General features: G+C 40.3%; 1 protein-coding gene across 1 annotated transcript in view; it reads left to right on the top strand.

The window, feature by feature from the left end:
* Positions 1-21678, top strand: part of tasp1 (taspase, threonine aspartase, 1) — a 30601-nt gene extending 8923 nt beyond the window's left edge. The window contains exons 9-14 of the mRNA XM_031737614.2: positions 1297-1416; positions 4188-4266; positions 8831-8941; positions 11802-11909; positions 13239-13312; positions 20250-21678. Of these exons, the coding sequence (XP_031593474.1) occupies positions 1297-1416; positions 4188-4266; positions 8831-8941; positions 11802-11909; positions 13239-13312; positions 20250-20342 (585 nt within the window). The 3' untranslated portion in view covers positions 20343-21678. The remainder of the gene's footprint in view (positions 1-1296; positions 1417-4187; positions 4267-8830; positions 8942-11801; positions 11910-13238; positions 13313-20249) is intronic.
* The last annotated feature ends 4181 nt before the right edge of the window (positions 21679-25859 follow it).

Here is a 25859-nt window from a genome sequence, read left to right as displayed (position 1 = left end):
TGCCACTGACATGTAAAATCAGCTAATAGGAAATAACATTATGTATCAAGAATGACTCATGAGAGAGGGATCTCAACAAAGAATGTTATTGCAGCCTGGTTTTAATTTACATGCAAGGCCTTTTCTTTATGGCTCTGTCTTTTTGCCAGCCAGTAAAATCTTTCCAGGGTTGGTACCTGTGTCCTCATGGCGAGATTAAGTGTTATTTTTCCAAAGATGTTCACAAGTTTTACAGTCGTCATTTACTGTGGGGTTTAAATACACTGATCATGTATGACAGGATGGTGTCTGTAACATTTGAAAATAGCTGGCCCTGGATCTTTTTGGCCTCTGGAGCTCAGGTCCCAGGGGCGATTTAGGAGAGCTGAAAGCAGAGGAGACAAGCTGATCCATTGTTTTGTTTTTTGTTTTTTTTAACTGTTGTCTTTTTAGTCCAAGGTGTAATCAAGATCTTCAGTTTCCGGTAAAAGCCGGGTTGTGATCATGTGTAATAATGCCAGTTTGCACATTTACCCTGTAGAAGTTCATTTATCATGCAGTCTGACTCATGATGGTTCACAAGGAAGTCACTTCCAAAGCAAACTGCAATCAAGGAAGAAAACAGACGATTGGAATTACAGCAGCACGTCTTTATGAAATGTGAAGAGCAAGAAAGAGTGGTTCATATTTTCATGCAGTGCTGTCTTAATTTTGGAGTCAGTTCCCTTTTAAAGTAGACAAGGGGACAGCTGTTACGCACTAAAGATAGCATTTACTTTGAGTTTAGCACAATTGCCAGCATGCACAGTGTAGCGATATTCCATTTTCATTTTTTTTCTATTAATTCTTTTACTGCGGTGCTAAAATTTGTTGATTTGTTTTTTAAACGCTTGTTGGTTTACGAGGGTTGGTGGATAACACAACATGTGCAGGGAAGTGTAGCCTAGGTCATTTTATGCCGTGCCCTACATGCAAGGTGCTAATATTTACTGAAATGGTGGTTAAAAAAGCCTAATAGAAAACAGTTTTTAACAAAAATAGGAGAACAGCTCATTGACACTGTCACTTCTTCAGGACTGGACTTAAGAGGTGCGAATTAATGAATAGTTGTGAGGACGGTACAAGCAAACAGATGCATACAGAGGTTCCTTCACCTTCAGTATGATTGTTAGTCAAAAGTTAACATCTCAAGTTCAGAAAGTGATGTTTTTTTTGTTGCCAAATATAATTACTTAAAATTGTCATTTGAAGATGTCCTTTTGAATTTCTTAGTTCCTTTTTTGCAGTTCTTGTGACTCTTCTTTTACTGTCATATAGGAAAATGGCTCAGGGTGCCTCGACACAGTTGGAGCTGTTGTTGTGGACCTGGAGGGGAATGTAGCTGCAGCAGTGTCCAGTGGAGGTTTGGCTATGAAACATCCCGGCAGGGTTGGCCAGGTAATGAGGCCCTTTCCTTTATTACAATATCTTTGTCCAGATAACTTCTTTAAATAAACGTTTAATGTAACTAAATTAAATTGTAACTAAAATTATATTGGATGCAGTTATTACTGTTGACATCATTTCTTATGTAGTGAAATATTTCAACATTGTGAGATATCATTTCTATTTGGTGCATACAGGGCTCTATTTAGAGAACAAAATAAGTGCGCTGTGCACCTACATGCTGTTTGCATTTAATGCTAATGTTATGCTGCTGCCTGTAATTGAAGCTCGAAAGATGTCTGTCCCTACCCAAATTATCGCCGTCTAAAAGAGGGAGATTTTTTTTTTTGCTCCAAATTATGGGCCTCTGGCTTGGGGATAATTTCAGTTTCATGTGTGGAAAGTCAGTAAATCTATTGGAAATGTTTGTTTTTAGTTTGCATGTTCTCCCCATGTTTACGTGGGTTCTGTCCGGGTACTCGGGCTTCCTCCCAAAGACATGTAGTTAGTGGGGTTAGCTTAATTGGTATTTCTAAATTGTCCATAGGTGTGAATGTGAGTGTGAATGGTTGTCTGTCTCTTGTGTTAGCCCTGCGACAGACTGGCGACCTGTACAGGGTGTAACCTGCCTCTCATCGTATGGTAGCTGGGATGGGCTCCAGACCCCCCATTGTGACCCTGACAAGGCTAAGCAGGAGAGAATGGATGGACGTATGCATGTTTGATTTTAACAGGCAAACATTTTCCTTTTCTTTAATACAGACTTCTTTTCTTCAAATAAAGGTGATATACTAATATAAAAAAATGCTGAAAAGCTGAAAAATCAATAAATGTAACATTTTTCCGGGGAGGGGTAAACCTTGGTCTCAAAGCTAGTGTGCCTCCTTCAATTCTCCATAAATGTCCACTGGTCATTGATATTGTTTTAAGTAATTTTACCACCAAATTTTTTCAACATTTAGTTGGAAGAGATTTTGTTTTTATTGTTTGTTTATAAAAAAATATTTTTTTTTTTTGCATGTAGTGCCTGTTTAAAATCATCCAATTCATAATTCATTGGGATTCAAATCTGGACTTTGATGGTGATTGCATAGCCTTCTATTTCTTCTTTTTGACCCATTTCTCAGTGGATCTGTTAGACCCCTTATGATCATTATTCTGTTAGAAGAGCCAGCTTTGCTTTAACTTCAACTTTTGAACAGATGGCCTCACATTTTCTTCAAGCACTCTTTGATACGATGCTGGTTTATAGTAAAACCGATGCCTGCAAGCTGTCCAGTCCCAAGGGCATCAAAGCACATTCGCACCACGATGTTTTACAGCTGGCATGCAGTTCTTCTTTTTGAAAGTCTGTCTTTGCTCTGTGCTGAACATGTCTCCTCTGACTGTGGCCAAAAAAAACTCACTCTTTGTTTTTCTCTACCTAGGTCACGTTATTCCCAGTGGTCCGTTCTTAATTGTCCAAAAACAACAACAGAGCAATACTACAGTTTTGCCAGTGAACATATAGATGTTTTTTCCTCTTTTCGACATCACTGTGTTTCAAGAGCTTCCTGCAGTTTTTGTTTAATTTTTTTTGTAATCAGTCAATTTTCCATGCCTATGTATTTTTTTGTCTGAAGAACAGTGTTGCTTGAAAAAAAGGGTCATTTTTGCTTCAAATTTTCTGCAAGCTGTTAAGAAATTTGTAAAAACTCCAGTTTAAAAAAAAAAAAAAAAATCCAACCGCTAAACACAGATATTTTTTGGCAACTTTGGTGGGGACCAAAGCAGAGCTAAAAATGAATTGTGTATTAGTTTTTGTATTAGATTCCAACCCCATAGTTGGAGGGGAATCCGGGTATAATGAAACTGAAAGCTCAGCAACCATTAAGGAAATGCTCTTTAAAATTACCCAGCTTTTGGAGGGAAGCCAAAAAGGATAGAGTTGGAGTGCAAAAAAATCACCCTGGGCTGCCCTTTTGGCGTCACTATGAACTGATGGGAGTGCATATGTTCTGTGATGCAGGTGAAGACTTTTTGAGGCCTTTTAGACTTGACCAGAAATGTGTTATCAGTAGAGAGGTGGCGCGTCTGCAGTATGTTCTTTGTTAACTCACTATCCACTAAAATCATAGGAGGAAAACAGTGTGCCAGGGTTGTGTGTTACGTGAGTTTTGATCCCCTCTAGTGGCCAGAAGTCTAACTGATCAGTGCACCTTATGAAGGGTTAAGGGCAGCAGATTGGACTTTTTCAGGAAGCAGCGGTTACCAGTAAAGACCCCCAGAGTTTGGTTCCCTTTCTTTTATTTCTCCCATTGCTGGCTGTAATTAACAGAGCTGAAATGTTACTTTTTAATGGAGATGGTCAAAAATAATAACTAGTGGTCTGGGATCTACTTTTAATGTTAATTCAAAACTTTTCTTTGAAGAAGAACTTTTACTTCGAGGAAATAAAGGAAGTTGTCATTTTCTATTAAAAGCAGCTTTACGGGAAAAAACAGCCATGTAGCAGTTGAGGCTGAACAGAATGAATGAATCAGTGGGATTTACTGCCTCAACCTAATTATCACTTGTAGTGTTAGGAAAACCTGAAGCTCAGAGCAATAGAGCTAGAAAGCCTGGCATGCTGCTTCAGTTAAAGATGTGCAAATATAAATAAGTCTGCTATAACCAACCAGACTATAGTCTTTAAGGATTTTGATGCACTTAAAGTTACTCTTTAAGAGATTATTCTACTTATTTCAAGGCAAAAGCAATAATCCTTTTAATCTAAAATGTCTTTTTTGTCTTTAATTTCTCAGGCTGCTCACTATGGATGTGGCTGCTGGGCTGAAAATGCCTGTAATATGAACTCTTACTCTACAGCAGTGAGTACCTCAGGTATACCAGCACATTCTCTGTAAACTACTTTTACAGTTGTGTGTATTTGTGTGTGTTTGTTTCCACTGTCTGTTTCGGGTTCACTACTAGCCTCTCTTTTGTTGTTGAGGATGATATGAATCAGTCCGAGCGAGTCAGGCTTCAAAAAGCCTGATAATACTTTCCGATGACCTCCAACTGTTCCCGCTGAGTGATTTCTCATCAGTCACTTCCTCAACTGATTGAGTCATCTTTCTCTACTCTGTGTTAGTCAGCTGCACGCCAGGTGCATTGCAGAGCTCTTTGGATTTCCAGTGACTTGTGACATGGGACACCTGTTGTAGATATGATTGAAGGAGAGCTGCTGGTAGGGCATTGCAGTGTTAAAATGGTGAATTTGTAAAGTGTACTTGTCCAGATGCGGATCATAACTTGAGTGGTATAATAGTTGGCAGTTAAATCAAGTATCAACTTTTGCATTTCATGTACTGCGAGCTTTTACTTAGAGTACATATATAATATAAAAATCTAAATAAAACTAAAAACAAATGCAACCCCCCCCCCCAAAAAAAACAAAACAAAAAAAAAACAAAAAACAAAGATCCACACTTGGCATTACAAACACCTGACACAGCATTATTTAGGATAGTTAAAGCTGACTTTAATATATCCCTAATCATAAACCCTGTGTCTTTTCAGGGCTTGAAGCAATACAGTTATTTGGGCAGTGATATTTTTCCCTTTAAGGACCACCCTTCCATTTTGAAAACAAGTTGCAACATATACACAACCTTCTTGTTTCCAAAAATGTGCTTATGTGGTCGAGCAGCACTGGACAGGACTTTTACTTGACATCATTATTGTCGTTCAGGATGGCCTAATATGCTTTCTGCTGTCTAAAAGACCTAAAATCTAAGATAGTTCTGCAGTTATCTGGAACATTTCACCATAAAAAAATCAGAGTAAATCACTTAAATTATTAGCTGTCTTGTGGTTTTTGTTGGCGCAAACAGTCATGTGAAAATGAATGCTCTTTCGAGGTTGCAAGGCTTTCTCTATCAGCATGTAATTTAAAAAAATCATTTGGTCGTTATCAGGTTATCAGGTCTAAAATTATTTAAATACATCATCAAATAAAATGCAAACATGACATACACTCACAGGGTCATTTTTTATTTAACAAAAATGAAGCCAAAATGCAGAAGCAGTGTGTGAAAAACACATGCACACAAAATGATTTGGTATCTTGTAGAACCACCTTTAGCAGCAATAACTTATAAGTAATCATTTTGTGTTTGTTTTAATCAGTGTCTCTTATCATTGTAGAAATAATTTTGGACACTCTTCTTGTCAGTGTTGTTTCATTACGGTTTTCAGACATTCCCACTGTTTTTTTAAGTATTTAATTCAGGTTGAGGTTCAGACTTTGACTGGTCCATTGCAACATCTTGATTCTTTTCTTTTTCAGCCATTCTGTTGTAGATTTTTGCTGCTGTGTTTGGAATCACTGTTTTCTCACAATATCCGATTTGGGTTAAGTTTTAGCTGTTGGACAGATGGCCTCACTTTGACTCCAGATACTTTGATATACAGAAGAGTTCATGGTTGACTCAAAGACTGCAAATAGCCAAAATCATAACCGTCGTTTGGTTATTGCTAAATGTGGTGCTGTGCATTAAGTCCAGACGTCTTGGTCTCGTTCTGTCCAAAGAACATTGTTCCAGGAGTCTTTGTTCAGATGCAACTCTGCAGACCTAAACTGTGCTGCCATGTTTTTTTTTAGAGAGAAGAGACTTTCTTCTGCAAAGCCGCTCTTGTTCAGCTTTTTTCCTAATTTTATTGCCATGAACTTTAACATTTAATATGCTAACCGAGGCCTGTAGAGTCTGAGATGTAGCTTCATTGGGGTTTTTTGCAGTTTGTTTTGACTTTGGGGTAAATTTGCTGGGAAGATCGGCACAAATGTTTTCCACTTGTGAATAAACTTTCTCACTGTAGAATGATGGACTTTAAATTGTTTGGAAATGGCAACAGCTGCTTCTCTAAGATAATGGCTGATGTCTTTCCTCCTTGGCACTGAGCTAACATGCACCTGAATGCTCCAGACCAGCAAACTACCAAAACTTTTGCTTTTATAGAGGTGTCACACTCCCTTAATTCCTATGGAAGCAGTAACAATTTACTTAGTTTTTCACAAATGCTTTTGGCGTCATTTTTGTTAAATGAATAAAGACATTTTACAAGTTTCATGTGTTGTTGTTCATCTGAAAGTGTATTTAAGTCATTTTAAGACATGCTAAGGACTTTATGCTTTTTCATGCAGTCTGGTTTGGTGAGGATCTGTCATTTGCTTGTCGTCTGTAGGTTAAAGCTGATAGGCCGGATACATTTCGGCAGCTCTGTTCAGCATTTCTTACATTAAACAAGCAGTATATGACAACTGTTGTGTTAGTGGTCTGTTGTTCATTAATTATCCAAGAAGATCAAGTGTAGGCTGTATGTTTGATATTTGCGCTGTGTGCATTCTCACGCCGTCTTCCTATATTGTGGCTTTGTCTTTGAAGTTAGTGAAAAAAAGGAGCGAGCCGTATGGGTTCAGAGAGCATAATATGTGTTCCAGTACAACACCTGTCTTTCATTTCCTAACATGAAAGATGTTTCCATCAAAAAGAAACAGAAAGAATCATTTCCATTCTGACACAAGGAGTGTGATCCTCACCCCGAATGTCCCTTTCTTCCCTCCACTACACCAACACATTGCCCGTCCACGCACCCGCCCTCTCTCCTTCCCACCTCTTCCACTGTAGTCAGTGTTGTAATATGCGGCTCATGTGTGCCTTTGTTTTATTGCTTCATCTGGCCTTTACTTTGCTGTGGCCAGCGAGACAACAACTCACAAAGTTTACTGTTTACTCGTGCCGCTGTCGGCTGTCACATACTGTGTCCACATTTGTTGGTCTCTTTGGGGTTTTTTTCCTGGCGAGTTGCTGCTTTAGGTTTCTTTCTGTCGTTCTAATTCAACTGTGTTTGCGCTGCCACAATATCCAGTTCCCTTTAGACTCGGGGGGGTTTATGGTAAACACAGCACAAAGGGCACAGCACTTTGCCAATACAGTTTTCTACTTGCCTTTAAAAAAGGACTTCAAATTGCTCCGGGCGTTTGTTCTCCACAGTTACTGACCTGCATTCAGTTCTGTTGTAGTTACCTGTTTTTTATGGGGCCTTCATTTGTGTTTACAGAAACAATGAGGCCATATTCTTCAGTCTTTATGGGTTTTCACAGGAGCCTTTGCCAGATGTGTTTTGTTTACAATTTAAGATTTCTTGTCTTGTTCCCCAGTACGTGCAAACTTTACATGTGAGAAAGGCTGTATTGTAAGCATGCAGTTTGCATTCCGCAACTGTCTTTTCCTTAAAAACAGCAATACATTGGATTTAATGTTTGCCCTTTAAGGAATAAGTAGCATATTATCTCTGATATAAAAAGGCACACCTGCTATGTTTTGACTTGGAAGTGGTCGAAGGTAATGTGAGAGACTGAGCAGGCTGCCCATGCTTTTACGGTTCCTGGTTTCCCTGAATTCTTAACAAAATGCTTTGTTTCTCTCCTTGGACTATTTACCGCATGCACCATGAAGGAAGCACATCAGACAGATTCAGGTGGCTACCACAATCAATTGGAGCTAGCAGGGTTAGCAGGGTTAGGTTTTTCTTCTAGCAAACAACCTCTATACTGCAGTTTTATTTCTGTGTACTCTAAAATTATTATTATTTTTTCTATTTAGTTGTACATGCAGTCACTACACTGCTTTTATAAATATTAAACAGTGATCTGATCAAAAATAGTTACTTTTTTTTTAGACGAACTTGGAAAATCTTGTTTCTAAAAATGCATATTACAGTAACATGGAAATTCTGAACCTGTTTAAATAAAAATGATGTGTAAATGTGTAATGACGATAGAAGTATGGCTCTCTGCACACCCTGCAGTTGTGCCGAGGGCCAGCTACAGCACAGGATTTACAGAGGGGGAATTAATACTGGGTGTTTGGCAGTTTTAAAGCTCCAAAACCAGCTGGGATCAAGGCAGGGAAAACTGAAACAAAAACCTTCTCTTTGTAATCACTGTCAGTGTACCCTTGAGCAAGGCAGCTGTACTTTGGAAGCGATTTCAGTATTACCTGAAATAAAAACTGCCTAATTACACTTGTGAGAATATGCCAAATGATTGCATTATCATTTTTATTTTTATGTGAACTAAATAAACAAAAACTTATCACTTTGATTTTTAGAATAACTTCCATTATATACCTAATAACCAGATATATTTTTAACAAGGCTTAAATATCAAAGCATCGTATTATGATGCTAATCAGAGAAAGTTTGTCCATACTAACTGCCTGAGTGATGAGATGAGAACCATCACAGTGCATTTACCACCAGAAATAAATAATTTTTTACAAGTTTTAAAACTAAGACTTTCACGTGCTTTGGATTTGAGAGGAAATTGTTTAGTCTAGATATGCCACAAGTCTCTAAAAGTTAACTCAGTTTATTATGTGTGTCATTTTGTGTCTTTTGCCAGGCTGCGGGGAGCATCTGATTCGCACCATGCTGGCACGGGAATGCTCTGCTGCCATGCAGTCTGAAGATGCCCACCAAGCCCTGCTGGAGGCTATGCAAAACAAGTTCATCAGTGAGTCACACACATGTAGCCTGATTACCACTCTTTTCCATACACACAGATTTGTCAGCCAAGAACGTGTTTGTGAGAAACACGTGGAGAGAATTATACAAACAGATGTTGCATAACATAAGGCATGAGAGAACAACTGGAAATGTTGGAAATTATAGAATCAGAGACAGCTTTTGATTTATGGTTCCTTTTCACTGTTTAAAAAGGGCCTTTAAATGTTGCACACATCATAGCTGAACGCCACAGATAATTTTGGAAGACATGCTTGTTTTGTTGAAAGTTTATAGGTTTATATGAAGAGCTTTTTTTTTTTTTTTTTTTCACTTATTCTCAGAAGTGGTCAGTTTTTGAAAGCCTTGTTAACCGTGTTTGCTGTGCCTGTGAATGACCACTGGGATACTTCAGAGCAGAGGGAAAAAGGACATGTGGAAACATGTGGTGGTTTCTGCCCTGTTCTGGCCTCCTTTAGAAGTCCGTCTCAATTTGGCTTTGTCGTGGATATCTGTAACACCGAGGACTGAATGAAAGTTTGGAGTTAATTCTTCTGTCGTTTCCCCTCGAAATTCACATTTATTCAAACAAAGCTGCACAAATCCTGTCTTTGCAGAATCCATGTTAACAGTAGAAATGAGACATGTTATTATGTTATTTATATTCCTGCAACGTCATATTAATGTTGCTTCTGTACAGTCATTGCAATTTACCCGTTGCATTGTGAAGATGTCATAGGTTTGTGTCAAATACTAAAATGAGATTTATCCAGCAGTGGGACAACCAGTATAAAGACTGACAAACTCAGCATGTTCCTGTTGGATAAATGGATCAAACAGGACTTTGGCTTTGGACACTGCGGTTTGATTTTGATTAACATTTTTTTGCAGTTTTTAAATGTTGGCTGGTTAAGGTTCATTCTTCATCCTCTAGCTTTGAGATCACCAGAACATTATTCATCACTTGCTATTTAGTCCTGGAGCAATATTAATATGTTGATGTATGGTATAAAAATCCTTGGAAGCAAAAAATTATTTCTTGATATTTTTCTTTCAACAGCCAGACGGTCTTTTAAAAGTGATCTTGAGTAGTTCTCCGGGCTTTCTGAAGGTTTTTCAGTTTTCTGTTTGACATTTGCTGATTTTTCACTTACTTCGTTCTTGTACGTGACCATTTTCAGAGGAATGTTTTGTAGTATTTTTGGGCAAAAACACATCATTTGTTCCCATTTCTTTAGCTGAATAGATGCAAAATCCCAAATCTAACACAGTTTGACAGGCATAAAAAGTATTTTTGTACCAAAAAGGTAATTTCCAAAGAGTTATATACCAAAACCTTGGCATATCTCAGTGTGGTGTGCAGTGTGCCGTTAAAGATTTTGATGAAACTCGTCAAGTGGGGGACAAAAGAAGTGGCAGGTCTGAAAAAAAACAGTATCTATAGCAATGAACAGCATCTGAAAGTCATGCCCTTAAGAAACGGGAAAAAAATCCAGCACAGACCTGACACAGGACCTGAGGGATACATCTGACTAACAGCTGATCCATCTACTGTTCACCAAAGCCTCATCAGAAATCGTCTCAGTGGAAGGGTGGTTGTCAAGAAGCCATTCTTAAAGAAGGGAAATGGGGAGAAAAACTGAAAATCTGAAAGAAGTGGACTGAAAATCAGTGATAACAGGTCTTATGAATGATCCAAATGTTACATTTCTGGTTCGCTGTATGAGGTGTCAGAAAAATGTGAGTGAGTGTTTTACAGCCATATTTAAAACATGATGGTGGCTCAAAACTTTTGCACAAAACCGTAGATAGAACACGGCAATGTCAGGTGATTCAGTCTATAGCAGTGGTCCCCAATCCCCAGTGGTCCCCAGTGGTCCCCGGTACCGGTCCGGTGGTCTACAGAATGCATTTTTTTAAACACTTTAAAAAAATATTTTTGCTTAATGCTAATAAAAGATTGTAGTGCCATAGATACACCTGCCAATTACACATCAAATGGGGTGATATTTCAAAAATGTTCATTTCTGTTTATTTATTGTTAAATAAATAAATATTGCTAAATAATGGAAAAGAGTTTTTTATGGAATATTTTGTCTTTTTTAAAATGTAGAACAAATATCTGTTTTTGTGTGTGGACGCTGTCCAAGCTACACACACACACACACAAAGTGTTTTATAGAGTGAAGGGAACATTACGACATGGAACCAAAATCTGAGTGAAATGCAACAAAAGAACAATGGTATGCAGACACAACAATATTTATATCAGTTGCACCAAATGGTCCTGTTTTCCTTTTGCTCATTGCTGTGTTGAGACATTTCAAGTCATGCTATAGCTGTTTATAGATTGTTTTTTTCCAAACCGAGCCCTTTCTTCTTTTATTGCGCTAGGCTAATGGCTGCGTCCAAGTTTTTCTGTATACACAACACCTCATTGAAGTTAGTCTCTCCTGGAATTTAGTCAGGGAGCAAGAACGGCCCTTTCTTTATGCGTTATTAAAGTCAGCTGAAACATATTTCAGCATTATTTAGATCTTAAAATGAAACCTTGTGTTATAACAGTACATACAGTATGAAGAGTTAAAATGACCCTACCTGTTATTCACTATTTCTGCATTAAATCCTGATAAAACTGATGTAATTATTTCAATTTGTATAATTTGGATATAAATGGGGGAGAATTGGATTGGAAAGTTTTGTTTCTCGTAGATCAAAGGTTGTGTATTGCCCAATTATGTCATGCTATGCTTAGTTTTATGTTTTAGGGTTGGAAAACTAAAAAATGTATGAGACTTTATTGATTAACGAGAACCTTTCATATGCCATTTTTAATCATCTTAAATGTATTGTTTTTCCTCTGTGTCCAGGTTCACCCTTTCTGGCCAGTGAAGATCGTGTTTTGGGGGGAGTAATTGTCTTGCGATGTTGCAGATGTGTGGAGGCTCAGCCGTCTCAAAATTTTCAGGGTATACTGGGTAAGACGTTAATAATTTCAAGACTTGGCCGCTTGCGATGGGAGTGAAAGAGTCGAAGTCTGTCTTTAAATTGACAGGTTGCTAATAAAATAGATGGATTGACAAAAGCCCTTCTCTTTTCGTGGCAGCTGCCAGCATCAGATGGTTTGTGAGCCATATATAAAAACTTTAAATCCAAGCAGACGGTAGCAACACTGGTGTCCAGTCCATCTCCTCCGTGCTTGCGACGGCATCATTACAGAAATTTACATTACATTTTTTTTTGATTGGCAGCTGGAATTTAATTTACAGCTGTTCCCTAAATGCCACACATGACGGCAGTAGTTATGAAAGTACAAAAACAAGAAAAAGACAACTTTGATCCAGACTTCAAACTCGACACTGCAATTCTTTGGGTTCCTTGCAGTGCACCCACCAAGAGTGAAGTGGTTAGGATGAAGTGTTGTTGAGAAATGTGAAGAAAGCACAGACATAGGGTGACTCCTTGATTTATTAGTGAGATGTTAAGACAGAAGAGAAGGCACTGTGGCTTTCCTGGCAGGTGGTCTGTGTTTTAACTTGCACAATCAGGCTTTGGTTTCACACCCTTCATCTCAGATTTAAGCAGAGACCTCCCACTATGGAATCAACCACTAATCTTCAGAGAAGTGGAGGCCTTCTGAATACTGCCAACTGATTGTATTGATGGATTTGGTTTCTCTGCCCAGAGCTTAGGGGAATGATCTTACTTTCTGGATTTCTACTATTATGGAGTTGACCTCAGTGCTCATTGTGTCCAGTTCAAAGTTTGGGCTCTTTATGTTTTCATAAATCTTTTGTTTTAACTCCAAATCATGGAGTGCAACATAAAACATTAAGTCTGCATGGATAATAAAATATTTTCAAATGACACTCTGTGATGTGCAGACCCTGTTTTGATGCTGTGTACGTACCGCAGCTTTTGTGCCGTGTCACCTACCACAGATTGCTGCGGACTGTTGATTTACACGAATAAACATCATGTCGACCACATCCTTTTGGTGCAGTAATTGAGTTTACATTTCACCTCTCAAGTTCTGCTATTCTATGCAATTATGTCACAACTGCCAGTCATATATTTTCATTGTAATGGGCATGTTCGGCGCTAAGTCCACCGGCTCACCTGCCAGATGTTCTTCTTCGGCAGGATTACTCATTTCTGTTTGCTTTGGGAAATCGAACCTTTCGTTCTGTATGGTTTCCTGTTTCTATCAAACCTTTGCTCCGGCTGCTTCATCGTGCTAAATCTGTGTATGGATGTTTGTGTATGAACACTTGGTGTTTGTAACCTGTATCTGTCTTTATTTACAGTGGAGTTCCTGTGGAGTCACACCACAGAGAGCATGTGTGTTGGCTACATGTCTGCCCAAGATAGCAAAGCAAAGGTGAGATTTACAATTAGCCAACCAACCAAACCGAAACATATTATAATTAAATGTAATCTTAAAGTGAACTTAGAATGGTTGCATCTTGGACCAATGCCAAAGGCTTAAAGCTGGCTTTAAAATAGCTTGTCTCCTTTTTTAACTTTCAGTTCAAAGATTTTTTGGTAGTTTATGGAATATGCTTCGGTCCTGTGCATTGTGGCGGGAACTTTTGCCCACGTTCACCACACAGGAGCCACATGGGTCCACCCTCCTCCCTCAAGAGGAGCCATAAGGGTCCAGTGCTTTATGAATTGAGTGAATGAAATGAAGCATATTTTAGTATTTTAGCTAGGCACTAAATTAATTTCTTATGAAAAACAAATAACTTTTTTTTTTTGTTTGTTTGCGGTGGGGTGCATTGTGTATTGGGATGGTATACCGGGTAATAAATGTCACTTTTATGTCTGCTGTCGTAGAATGATATTTAAAAAAGGCATCTCTGAGCCTTTTTAAGATACTGTTTTATAAATGCTGTGGTTTCTTAAGCAGTAGGGGCCAGTGGTCTGGTCTCCTGGCTCTAAGTGGAGTCTCAGTCTCAGCTCGCGCTGATTTGTTTGGCTAATGTATCTTTGTCACTCTGTATGAAGAGAGGGCACTGTTGTTGAAGTCTGGTTCAGATTTCAAAGTGTTTGTCCTGTGTCCCCTGGCTCCACCTCCCTCACCCGTCCTTTCCACCCTCTCTTTCTCTCTTTCCCTTTCTTTCTCTCTCTCTCGTGGTCTGCCTCTCTCATCGCCCCCTCTCTGTGGCCACTACCTGGTCTTAAAGTACCATAAAGTTTACAGAAAGTCATGCGCCACTGGGGATATCAGTATCAATCTGCATATTTGTCAGATGTGCTCTGTGCATGGGGCTCTGGGATGGAATGTGAGCATGCACGCTCTCCTGTCATGGCAGTGCCAATAGAGAGAGGTAATAAGAGGACAGTGAACATAAAGTCCCTGTTTGTAACTCTCTGTTTTGTTTGCTTTGTTATGTTCAATTTGCACTCCTCCGCCCGCTCTCCCTCCACCCCACACACTCACATAAAGTTAACATGTGGGGTGGGTTTACTGCTGCTACAGCAAAATGTCAGTTCCATAATGATTTGTGAATGATTCAGCCACAAATAAAGTACAACATCAAAATCCATCTGCTGCTATTTCTTTAAATGTCAGTGACAGGTAGGAGGCATTAAATTTAACATCATGTGACTACTGAAGCACAATATGTTTTGATATTAACCAGATAATGGAGAAGAATTTGATTCCCAAGACAACTAGCGTCATGAAAGCAGGATTCAAATGTGGTGCTCTTTTACTGTTCCACATATTTTCTTTTTGCCCCTTTGGCTCAAGCTGCTCTGTTGACAGAGTTCGAAGTAGTGCAGAGTGCTCAGGGAGAGCATTTGTAGGCTACCCTTTAATCTAAACAGCAGAAACGTCTAGGGTCTGGGTCCCAAAGAAGCACTCAAGTAGCTTTAAAATCTACTGTGGTGAAGTCACCAAGCATCACTCCATTGAGATATGCATGCAAAAATGTTCTTTGTAAAGTGCTTCTGCTCAGTGGGTGGAGATCCAGAAATATCATCTGTCAGTAGTGGTTTCTGGGTCTCTTGGGGGAGGGTATCCACTTCCTCTTGTGGGGCGATTGGTAATACAATGATATTGGAGAGTGCAGCCAAGAAGACAGCTGCTCCACCAAATCTCACACTGCTCTAACAGAGACTGAGTAGCTTGTTGTTGTGAAACTGAAGTTATGATGTGTCTCTGTGAATGACCATCTGCATACCAGAGCAATCTGGCTATCCGGTCCTTTATGCCTACTGAGAACAGAGCCAAAGAGGAGCACTTTAATGTGGCCAGACTCCAGTCGTGTCTCCTGTGGTCTCTATAGCATGGAGGCACAGGAAGTGCCACCTGTGTGTCTTTACGGCAGACCTGGGATGAAATTCTGGCTCACAGGCAGGAAACTGAAAAGAATAGGGTATGAGTTTGGGGGACATAAGTCATCTTGAGAGGGAGTATTCAGTTCAGTTGAGGACTTGCTTTGTAAGAAGAAAATTTTTAATTTTAATATTATTTTGGATTTATCAAGGAGCCAATTGAGAGAAGCTAATATGGGAGAAATATGATTTCCTTTGTATTACAGTAGTCCAGTTTAGAATTTAAACCTTTGGACCGAACAGGATGTTTCTAATTTTAGCAGTAGAGAGCAGATGGAGGAAGGCAGTCTGGTGTATTTGTTTAATGGGACTGTTATAGGATATATCCTCATAAAAAGTGCTCCAAAGCGCCTCACACTAATATGGAAGGCTAAGGTCAAGCTATCAAGAATTAAGAACCAGGTTAGAAGGCCAAGTCTGATAACTTATGTCTGAATTTAGAAGCAGAAAATTAAACATCATTCAGGTCTTTATGCCTTTAAGAGTTGCCCGTACTTTAACTAATGTATTTGTAGCATTTGATTTCATAGATAAATACAGTAGGGTGCTATCTGCATAGTAATGGCATTTTCAAATAAAATTGGCTAAGGGAAGCAAGTATAATGCGAAGCTCTAGTCTTAGTGTCTAAATCTTGCTCTTTAGCACCAGGAGCAGAGCAAGTAACAGGGAATGAGTGCCTCTAGTGAAGATTTGGCTGACTGTGTTGCTGTAAATCTCTTATAAAGACAGTCAGTTGTATGGAGTCATATTTTGATTTTATTTTAGTTGACTGGCCTAACATTTTTGAGTTTAAGCCAATTTTCTGTGCATTTGGTTGCCTGTTTTCTAAGCATAAAGAGTCACAGCCATGCACTGGCTCAGCTGCTGTTCAGCAGACATTCCTCCCATTCCTATTCGCTGGGCATTTCAAACCACCCAGAGTCCATCTACCGCTGCTTTTCCATGATAAGAACATGAAAGAGCTGATACACAGTAGCAGGAGTATTTAGGCCAGAGGTCAGGTTGGATTTCTATTCTTTCACAGTGTTTTACTGAGATTTGCATGCATGTATTTTTATGACCGAGCAATATCTAGATTGAATTGCTGCAGGCCAGTCAAAAAAATCTCAGGCCAGATTGTTTGACACTGTGCTGGAAACTCTGCTCCGGCTTTTCTTTCTTCTCAGTCAGATGTTGTTTCTAAGGAAAGTCGAGTCTGCGTCCTAATCTTTTTGACGTTCGACTGTGAAATGGCAGCGGTGCAGAAGAGTGAGAGCATCTGGTTTTATTCAAACACTCACCTTTGTTTGCATTGGATAGACATCAGAACATCAAGCTGTGTTTTACAGAAACACTCAAAGCTGCACGGACAAGCCAGTGGCGGTACTTCTGAAACGGACCATTGTTATATGATGATTGTCATGATTGGACAGATGAAAGAGAAGTAAAGGATCCACAACACAGCGAATATGGCTCGGTTTCCTCCTTGTGGACATCATTACCACTATAAAGATTTTTAAGGCCAGACACAATCAAATGGCGTGCAACTCAGGCCTTATGGTTATTGTCTGCTTTGTGTATTACACGACAGACGTCTTTTCTTATGTTACATGCTGTTTTTATTATCCATTTTGCAAGGAGAATAAATAGCATATGATTGTTTTTGTTATTTATTTTTATATTTTCAAAGAATGTGAAAACCACAAGAAAAAACAACGGCGTAGTCACAGAGCTAAATTTACCCTTTGGTCTATGCTGTGGTGTTAATGAGTGGCTTCTCCTCACTCCTAAACACATTCATATCTCCAAAGAATGTTGTTTTTCTCTGACAGATACAATGGAAATGTGTTTTTCATGGGATATTTTAACTCAGTTGTCGTCCTGTCATGTGGTCGCTTTAGTCACAGGGTAACGAACTGACAAGAGGCTCACTGTAGGTTTGCATGCTGTCATTTTCTTTCTGTCTGTCCTGCCCCGCTGTCACATAATTCTACATCTCATTGCTTTACTTTTAACCTGTCTGGCTTTTATATTTAGCTTGTGCTGCTTTTTGCAAGCCTGGGTTTTGCATCAAGGAATCATTGCAAACTAAACTGGAAGACAAGTTATGTTGGGGATCGCCAACAGATGGTGTTACAATCACGGTTACAAGCTCCTGTTTTTAATTAAACTGGTTATCACTGGTTGCTGTCAAATGAATTGGTCACTGATATTGACTAGCACAGCAACAAGATTTGAGTCTTAGCATTTGTATTAATGAGCATAATAGCTAAAAGAATGTATTGTTTTTGTTCTTGTGAGTCAAATAACTGCTGCAGACTAAAATAAGTTATTATCAAGGTGATAAGGAGTATTTTTTCAACTGATGGTAGTCATTAAGTTTGGAAAAGGCCTACACTCACCATCCACTTCATTGGGTACTTTAGCCAATGAAAAGTCTGAAGGCAAAAGGACCTCGTGGCGTAGATTCAACGAGATGCCGGACATTTTTCCTCAGAGAGCATTTTTTCAATCTTCTATTGTTCCAGTTTTGTGAGCCCATGTAATCTCTAGCCCTGGTTTCCTGTTCCTAACTAATAGCAGTGGCATTGAGTGTGACCTTGTGCTGTTATAGCTCATCTGCTTCAAGGTTCAGCAGTCAGAGATGCTCTTCTGTATACATCGGTCGTGGTTATTTGAGTTACTGTTGCCTTAAGTCAGCTTAAAGCAGTTTGACTATTCGCTTCTGACATCGACAAGACGTTTTTACCCAAAGAACTGCTGCTCACACGATGTTTTCTCTTTTTCAGACCATTCTTTGACAACCCTAGAGATAGCTATGTGGGAAAATCCAAGCACATCAGCAGTTTCTGAAATGCAGGCCAGGCCGTCTGGCACCAGCAAACATGGCACATTCAAAGTCACTTAAATCACGTTGCTTCAACATTCTGCTGCTCAATTTAAATTTCAGCAGGTCGCCTTGACCATGTCTGCATGCCATGTGATTGGCTGATTAGGTATTTGCATTAATGAGCAGTTGAAGTACCAGTCCATAAACCGTTAAGCATTTAACCAAACATTGAGGTGGAACGGTTGTTTATTTAAAGCAATATTTAAAGTATTTCTGTTTGCAGTTGTTTCTCTGCACTTCACAGGTTGTAGTGTATTTTTTTCATTCATACCTCCCTTTTTTAAAACTAATATTTATACCTTTTTTAGTTTTTAATATTTCCTCCAGATAGAGAGAGACCTTTTAAATATGAGTGAGCTTTTTATTGTTTGCACATAAGGCTGCAGCATTATTTGTCTGACTTGTGCCACCAAAGTGTCGGGACATCTGTTGTGTGATTTCTGAGCCTGAAGCATCCTCGCTACTTTGTCCCAGTTCATGTAAAACACATGCAGTGCTCTTGGCCCTGCAGTGCTGTCATTACTCACTTGTTTGGTTTACTGAGCCTTTGACTCTTCCTGCTGACGAAGTCGCGCTGTCCTTTCTGTCAGCTAAAAGCAAAATTAAGATCTTAACATGTGGCACGAATTTGAATAGGAGTGGGAGCAGGGCACAAGATGTCATTGCCAGACTCATGCACGGATATATGCATTGAGAAAGCTAGCAGGTAACTGCACACAGTTTTCAGCTGTATAGTCAGTGAGGTAAAGACTTTTTTTTCTCCCTGGCTTGCAAACATCTGAAGGAAAACATTTAGCTTGTCAACATTAGTTTATTATAACTCACTACAGACCTTCACTCAAAACCATTTAAATTAGGGCTTTCCTTAACCTTGTCCTCAGAAAATGAAGGGAAGAAGATGAGTCCAGAAACGTATACTGGAGGCAGAATGGGCCCCTCAGAGTGTTACCATGTGTGTGTGGCCTTGTCTGGCTGTTGTCCCATTGAAGTGACAGTTGCCCTCAGGGTGCTCTGGGCCATAGTCGCTGGCTACACAGAAAAAGACCAGTAGAGTCCTGGAACTGAAAGAGAGATGTCAGGCCAGTTCAGTGCCCCGGTAAATAAGTGGATGTATTATTCCCCTACGGCTAGAGCCAGCGTTACCCTCTGTGGGAAGAGAGGAAGGAGCATGACAGCCATTATTGGCACAGGGAGTGTCGGTCACCTTTGATCCCCCAGTGGAAGTATCACTCCCGTCTTCACAGCTGTGTTTGCCCCTTCCCTCCTCTTCTTACTCCTTTTCAGTGTTTGCTCAAACTAAAGAAAAAAAACTCAAAAAAGAAAACACCAGCAGTTTGTTCTCTTTCTCTGTTTACTCTGTGTCTCTGCAAATACCCACTTGGCACCTTTGGACTTCAAAGTTAAAAACGCATGATGGCACAGTAGTAGGTTGTGTTTTTGCTCGCTCTGATTGCATTGTATTTATTTTTTCTAACTTCTACTTAGATGTGTCCTTTCATGTAGCGGTTTACACATTTGCCTAAAAAGGGAAAGATCCCTGGTTTGATCCCAGGAGGAGACACGAATTCCTTTTGGGATTGTGTCAGGAAGGGCATCCAGCGTAAAGATCTGTCACATCAAACATGCCATAGGGACCCCTCGAATGATCCGAAAGTAGCTTCTTACGTAGATACTTTCTCAACATTTCTGTTTACCCACCAAGCAGTTAAAAACTTCATTGTGGTTGTGTGGTTTGGTTGTGCCGCTAATCTCCGGGAGCTGTGCAGCATCAGGCGTAATGGGTTTGGGTGCTGGTGTTGGTTTTGGAGTTAGTGAGTGGGATGCAGTAGTTAAGCTCGGTGCTAAGCCACTCTCACCAAATACTGGCTCAGAGGAACTTGTTGGGCTTTTCTCTGAAATCGGTATTAAAAGACCTTCGTTTGTAAAGTGCCCTGAAAAGACTTGTGTTGTTCTTTGGTGCCAATTGAACTGAACTTTGATGATTGTACAGGAATCTAAGAAATCAAAATTCTATCAGCATTTCTTTTTCTCCATATAGATCTGCCTTTGTCCTTGACTTTTTCTTTTTCTCATTGTGTGTATGTTTTCTTTTGCTGCCTGCAGACACACATATCCAGATTGCCACCTGGGACAGTTCCTGGACAGTCTTTGGCCATCGAGGGAGGGGTGTGTCGGCTGATGGGTGTAGTGGAGTGAGGCGTGTTTTCCTTCCTTCTGGGCTTCTTCAGCAATACTCCAATATAAACTCTTCCATCCACCCTCAAATACACACACACACACACACACACACACACACACACCACCCTCAACTCCCCACGGCCTTTGTGATGCCAGAAGTAATAAGCTTTTGCTGTTTAAACAGGTGTCCAGGAAGGAGGGAGGAGTGTTAGCTTCTACTTAGTGCACTTACAGGACTTCCCTTTGCCACTGTCTGCCTCCAGCATGTACTCTATGCCAACTTATCCCCGAGCTCTCCAGTGTCACCTGGACTAGACTTGATGCACCATTGCCTTGATGCGCCGTTTTATGTTCTTTTGTCTTTGTTACTGTTTTTCAACTAAAAGTGGCTTCTTTCCTTTTGTATATAAGCTATAATTTTGTTTTTTTGTTGGCAAAACAGGGTGGATATTCATATTATTTTATATTACTGAACAGATGTGACTATTTTCAAACTTTTAGGAATTTCAAATGCAAGAACTTGTTGCGTTTTTAAAATACTTTTCAATGTTAAAAAGATGTCAGATTGCACCGTGTGGGATGCCTGCGACTCGAGGTTATCAGGAATGAAGAATTAAAGCTGCAAGGGTTGGACGGTGACACAAAGCCTACTTAGTTTTCCACGTACAACTTCCACACATACTCGTACACACATGCTCTTATTAATCCTCCGGCGTATTGTTTAATGTAGCATCATGTGCATCTTTGATGAACTTTCTAACCGTTTCAGCCATAGACTTTGCTTGGCTTTATTTTTGTTTTTTAAATGTGAATACTTAGATACTGCATGTGCAAAATCCACAATAAGCCACTTTCTTTTCTCTGATGTGCAGAAATGCTCAAGAAGCAGGAAGCTATGCACTTCCAGAGTGATGCTTATATATACATATATATCTATATATAGTGCTCAGGCAGCAACATTTGACCCAAGCGCCAAACATGACTGTTAGTCATCATATAGAAATCACAGTTTATATTTGTACAGTCCCAGTGACAGAGACGTGTATTTTCTTGCTAAAACAAAGTACAGTTAAAAACTAATGTATGCATCAAGCCCATGAAATGGTGCTGTCGAGAATTGTACTTGAAAAGAATAATTGTCTGAATTGAAACTTTTGTTGGGATATTTGGTTTCTCTGGTTTTGCTTTTTTTTTTCTTTGCTCAGACTTTCACTCCCAGCAAAACCACGGTATAGCTTGTTTATTGTTTACTTGAAAAATGCAACTAATATAAAATGGTATAAGCTATGTAAATCATACGTGCACCGCTTTCTAAAGTGCTCAGAAGGTAAAATAAAATGTATGTTGCTACGTATCCGTGTCTGTCTTTGAGTCCTTTTAAACTCCACGACATGAGGCGTATTCTCCCAGCCTTACCTTTTTTCCGAAATAAGACGCTCACTGCTATTTGGAGAGCAGTTTGTGTAAGCCCTCGCAGACAGATTAAATATAATCTAAAGTGTGGACTCCCAAAAATGTATAGTCTGAGAATAAATTACATACTGGAAAGTGACTGAAATGGGAACAGAAAATCTGCAGGAGGAGGAAAGAAAAAGAAGAAGAAAAGAAATCTGTGTTTGTGAAGGCATCAAAATTTTCCATTTTAAATGTTTCTCAAAATGTGTTTTCTTCTAAGTTGTATTGTTTTGATCCCTCATAAATAAACATTTCGAGCCTCTGATTAGAGAGACAAGCTATTTATGTGATTTGTATCAGGCTCCGGGGCAGGGCTCGTCAAAGTGCTAGCCCTCGCTCTGGATTGTGGTCACTGTAGTGTCTTGGAGGAATGTGCAATAGAGCTGCTCAAGAAGATAAATATATATTTGTTGTTTGAAGGCAGAAATGCCTCCCTGTCAGTGCACCGTGCGTGCTTGTGGAATGCTTCCCAGACAGTTTTCCAATCACATGGAACACGTTACAGTCATTAGATGTTGGTGAAGTGGAATAATATGCAGGAGTTGGATGGCGAGGTTGCTTTGGGAGGTGCTGTGCGTGTTTGTTTTTATTCCACATTTGCCTCACCCTGGGTTTCACCTCGAGAGTCCATCCAAAAGGACACGTGTTACCTTTCCCCTCACCCGCCCTCGCAGCATTGTCCGTCAGCTTGATCATGTGTTATTACAGAGCGCCCCCCTTTTCATTAAAGCTAATCTGTGTTGCCGGGAGACCCTCTGCCCCATTCAGCTCCAAACCTTCGCCTTCAAACCTCATCCCTCTTCGTCCTGAATCCCCTTAGCTTTGAAAAAGGATCCTGGGTCTTTAAAAAGTGGACCGTGATCCTGAGCCATTCAAGGTGTATCCAGTGCCTCGCGCTCAGCAAGGCTCTTAAATGCAAAACAGACGGTGGAGCAAATAAAGATCAAAGGCAGCAGCCTTGCCTGTCTGGCTTGCTGTCCTCACATGCCAAGCGGTGCTGTCACAGTGAGTCATGGCCTTGCAGCTTCCGTGCTCATGCCGACTCCCCTCCTTCACCACCTCAGGGACACCATCCCGTCGACACCGCTTTTGCCACTTTGTGCCAGTGTCTAACATCAACACGTATTCACAGAGGGGGTTGAAACCAGGCAGTGCACGTGGCTCCCTTAGAAACAAGCCACAGTTTCAATAGTTCTGCAGTAGTTTTACTCACTGAGACCTCACAGCTTTTATTTCCCTTGTTTCCTATACTGATTTCAAAGACGTTGTGTGTAGTACTTGCATTATTATTATTTCTTTGTAAAGATCCAATGCATTTAAAATGAAATCTGCCTTTTTCAAATACTCTGCGTTTGCTGGGGTTTTTTTTAATTTTATTTATTGTCTCATATAATTTTTTTTGTGTTTGTTTAAATTGTGCATCTCTTAAAAAATCAGCTAAGGTCTGCAAAGTTGTGATCAGTGCACAGTTCAAACCAGCAGATCTTCAAGTAGACCAGACTTTGCCAGTACAGAGCTTCTATGTCTTTGACCCTAGAACACTATCGCCGGGTGATTTTCACCCGAGCAAATACATTTACATGATTTGTCTCTCCTGCAGCTGTTAGCGTGTCGAGAAGACTGTGCCTTCACCAGGGAAGTCTCAAATGTTCCAGGAATGGGTGGACCAAAGACCAGCTTTCCAGTGTCATTATTTTTTTGTTTAGGATTTTTTTTGTTCTTGAATTCCTAATTTTTCTGTAATTTTGGAGCATTTTGTCTAACAAAATTTTTTTAAATTTTGTTAGACATGGCACAGTTGAAAATAAAAGAAGACCACTCTAATTTGTCATGTGTTGTCATATTTTAATGACAAGTACTTTTTTGTTGGTTATATTATATTGGGTAAAAATCACCCGGCATTAGTGATTGTGTTGCTATTTATAGCGATAGTGTTCAAGGGTTGAGGCACTGGAAGTGTCATCTCTGTAACTGGAACACCGTACTCCATGTATGTTTTGCAGAAGCTGTCTGTGGGATGGACTCATGCATGTGGATTTACTTTTGACCTATAGAGGGCGTGAGACAAGAGCAGGTGTCACAAAATGTGTGTTCAGGAAGTTGCTTTGTCATCGTTCTGCCTCAGATCCTACATACCCTCTCAGCAATGTCATCGCAGCAGGGGTTGAGCAAAGCACCGTGCCTTCTCAGAAGTTCCATATCTGCTCGACCTGTTTGTTCAGCTGTACAAGCAGGCACTTACGCCCCTATGCCCCCATGACCCACTCCCTCCTGTGTCGCTGTGCCACAGATGAGAGCCTGTGACGGGCAGAGTGCCAACGGCCCGTCCTGTGTTACAAGCGGGGCATTGCTGGCGAAGGTTGGGGTTGGGAGGTGGAGGGAAGGTGGCTGCTAGATAAGCAAACTCCTGATCCAGGTCAGCTATTCCAGATTAGAAGACGAAAGACTAACCTTTTAATTAAGTTTGCCGTGCAATTAGAGCCCTGCGGTATTGTGGCCCAGACACTTCCTGCATTGTGCTACACCACCCATAAAGTAGCAGAGCTAAGGCAGCGAGTGAAGGAAAGTGAGGGAGAGAAAGAGAGAGGCTAAAAATGGCCCCACCACATCTGCACCACACCACAAAACAAAGAGATGCCCAATTGCCACCATAAAACCTGGCTCTTTAACTCCCAAAGCATGGCAAACAAACCACCTGAACTTGTCTTAATGTGAACCATTTCTAGGAAAAAACCCACAGCAGAACACCTAAAGCTTATCTTGATGTACTACGTGAACACATCCAAGTTTCCACTGCTTTCTTCTTTCTTTCTTTTGTTTTTTACTCCCACAGTTTGCTGAGAACTCCCAGAGCCGACCCTGTCAAACTTGGTCTAAAATTGTTTAAGTACATTGGACATGATTTCCTTCTCATAACAAAAATAGAGACAAAATCCCAACAATCATATCTTGGTGATGCTTAATGAGCCCTTTGGGATCCTTGACAATATACCACTAATATGGTGCTTTGCGTCCTTTGAAACATACCAGAGTAGACTCGTGGAAATAGTAACACAAAAGCGAGGCCTCGCTGACACCCTACGGTCAGCACAGTTTATACATTTTCATGCCAGTTACTCTCACAACACTCAATCTGCTACGCGGGCTCGAGAAGACGGGGCAAAATTGTGCCTCGTGTTCGCAGGGGAGGGAAGACAAAATGAGAGATGAAAAATGAGTCGGGTGTACGAGTAATTGCCTGCTCTGGAGACACGTGGAGCCTGTCTGGAGAAGAGATACTGGGTTAAGGTGGGGTTGGAGGTATGTCATCAATTTGAGCTTGGCACTAATGGTTCAAAATAAAGACGAACACCCCGCTTTGATCTTCGCGGCCTGTTCAGTAGACCTGCTGCTAAAGATAACGATCCATGCAGGTTACTGTAATCTTAGCCTTAAACCGCTCAGGAGGAGGACAGGAGGACAGGGGAAGAATATCTACATTTTAATGGAATGTAATTTGCAGTGACTATTCGAAGGTGCGCTGCTGATAAAGCATCATGTTTGAGGAAAAACAAGAGGCGTGTGGAGAAAATTTCTACGAATAGTGGGGGAAGAAAAAAAAACTAGGTGGTTGCGAGTTGCGCCTCAGGGGTGTGGAACGTGCTGGGGCCTGCTGCATTATAAAGACAAGCCCTACACCCAGCCAGCTGTGCTGCACACAAAACTGCAGGAATGAGGGCACCATGAATGGCTTTCTCTGTGTGACAATGACTGCAGCATTCAGTGGAAAGGCAACGGTCAGGGGTCTCAGCTGCAGAGATGCAGCACCGAGTGTGTGTCTGTGTGCGTGCGTACACTGAGAAATTACTCAGGAATGTGAGGATACATGCCAAAGACAAAGAATTTGCATTCAAGGGAACCTTATTCTCCTCGCCCTCTGAAGAAATATCACAATCCCATCAAAAAGCCTGTCCCGACAGCCACGCTGGATACACTAATTAAAGTCCTGCAATCGGCTAAAGCTCTTCTTTTCCCGCTGATACCAGGAGAGAACTCTTAGGACTGTGTGATACGGCTTGAAATTTCATCTAACACATTCAG

The sequence above is a fragment of the Oreochromis aureus genome, linkage group 13 (assembly GCF_013358895.1).
Source record: "Oreochromis aureus strain Israel breed Guangdong linkage group 13, ZZ_aureus, whole genome shotgun sequence".
Classification (NCBI taxonomy): Eukaryota; Metazoa; Chordata; class Actinopteri; order Cichliformes; family Cichlidae; genus Oreochromis; species Oreochromis aureus.
Note: the sequence above shows the minus strand (reverse complement) of the source record. Positions and strands in the feature narration are given on the sequence as shown.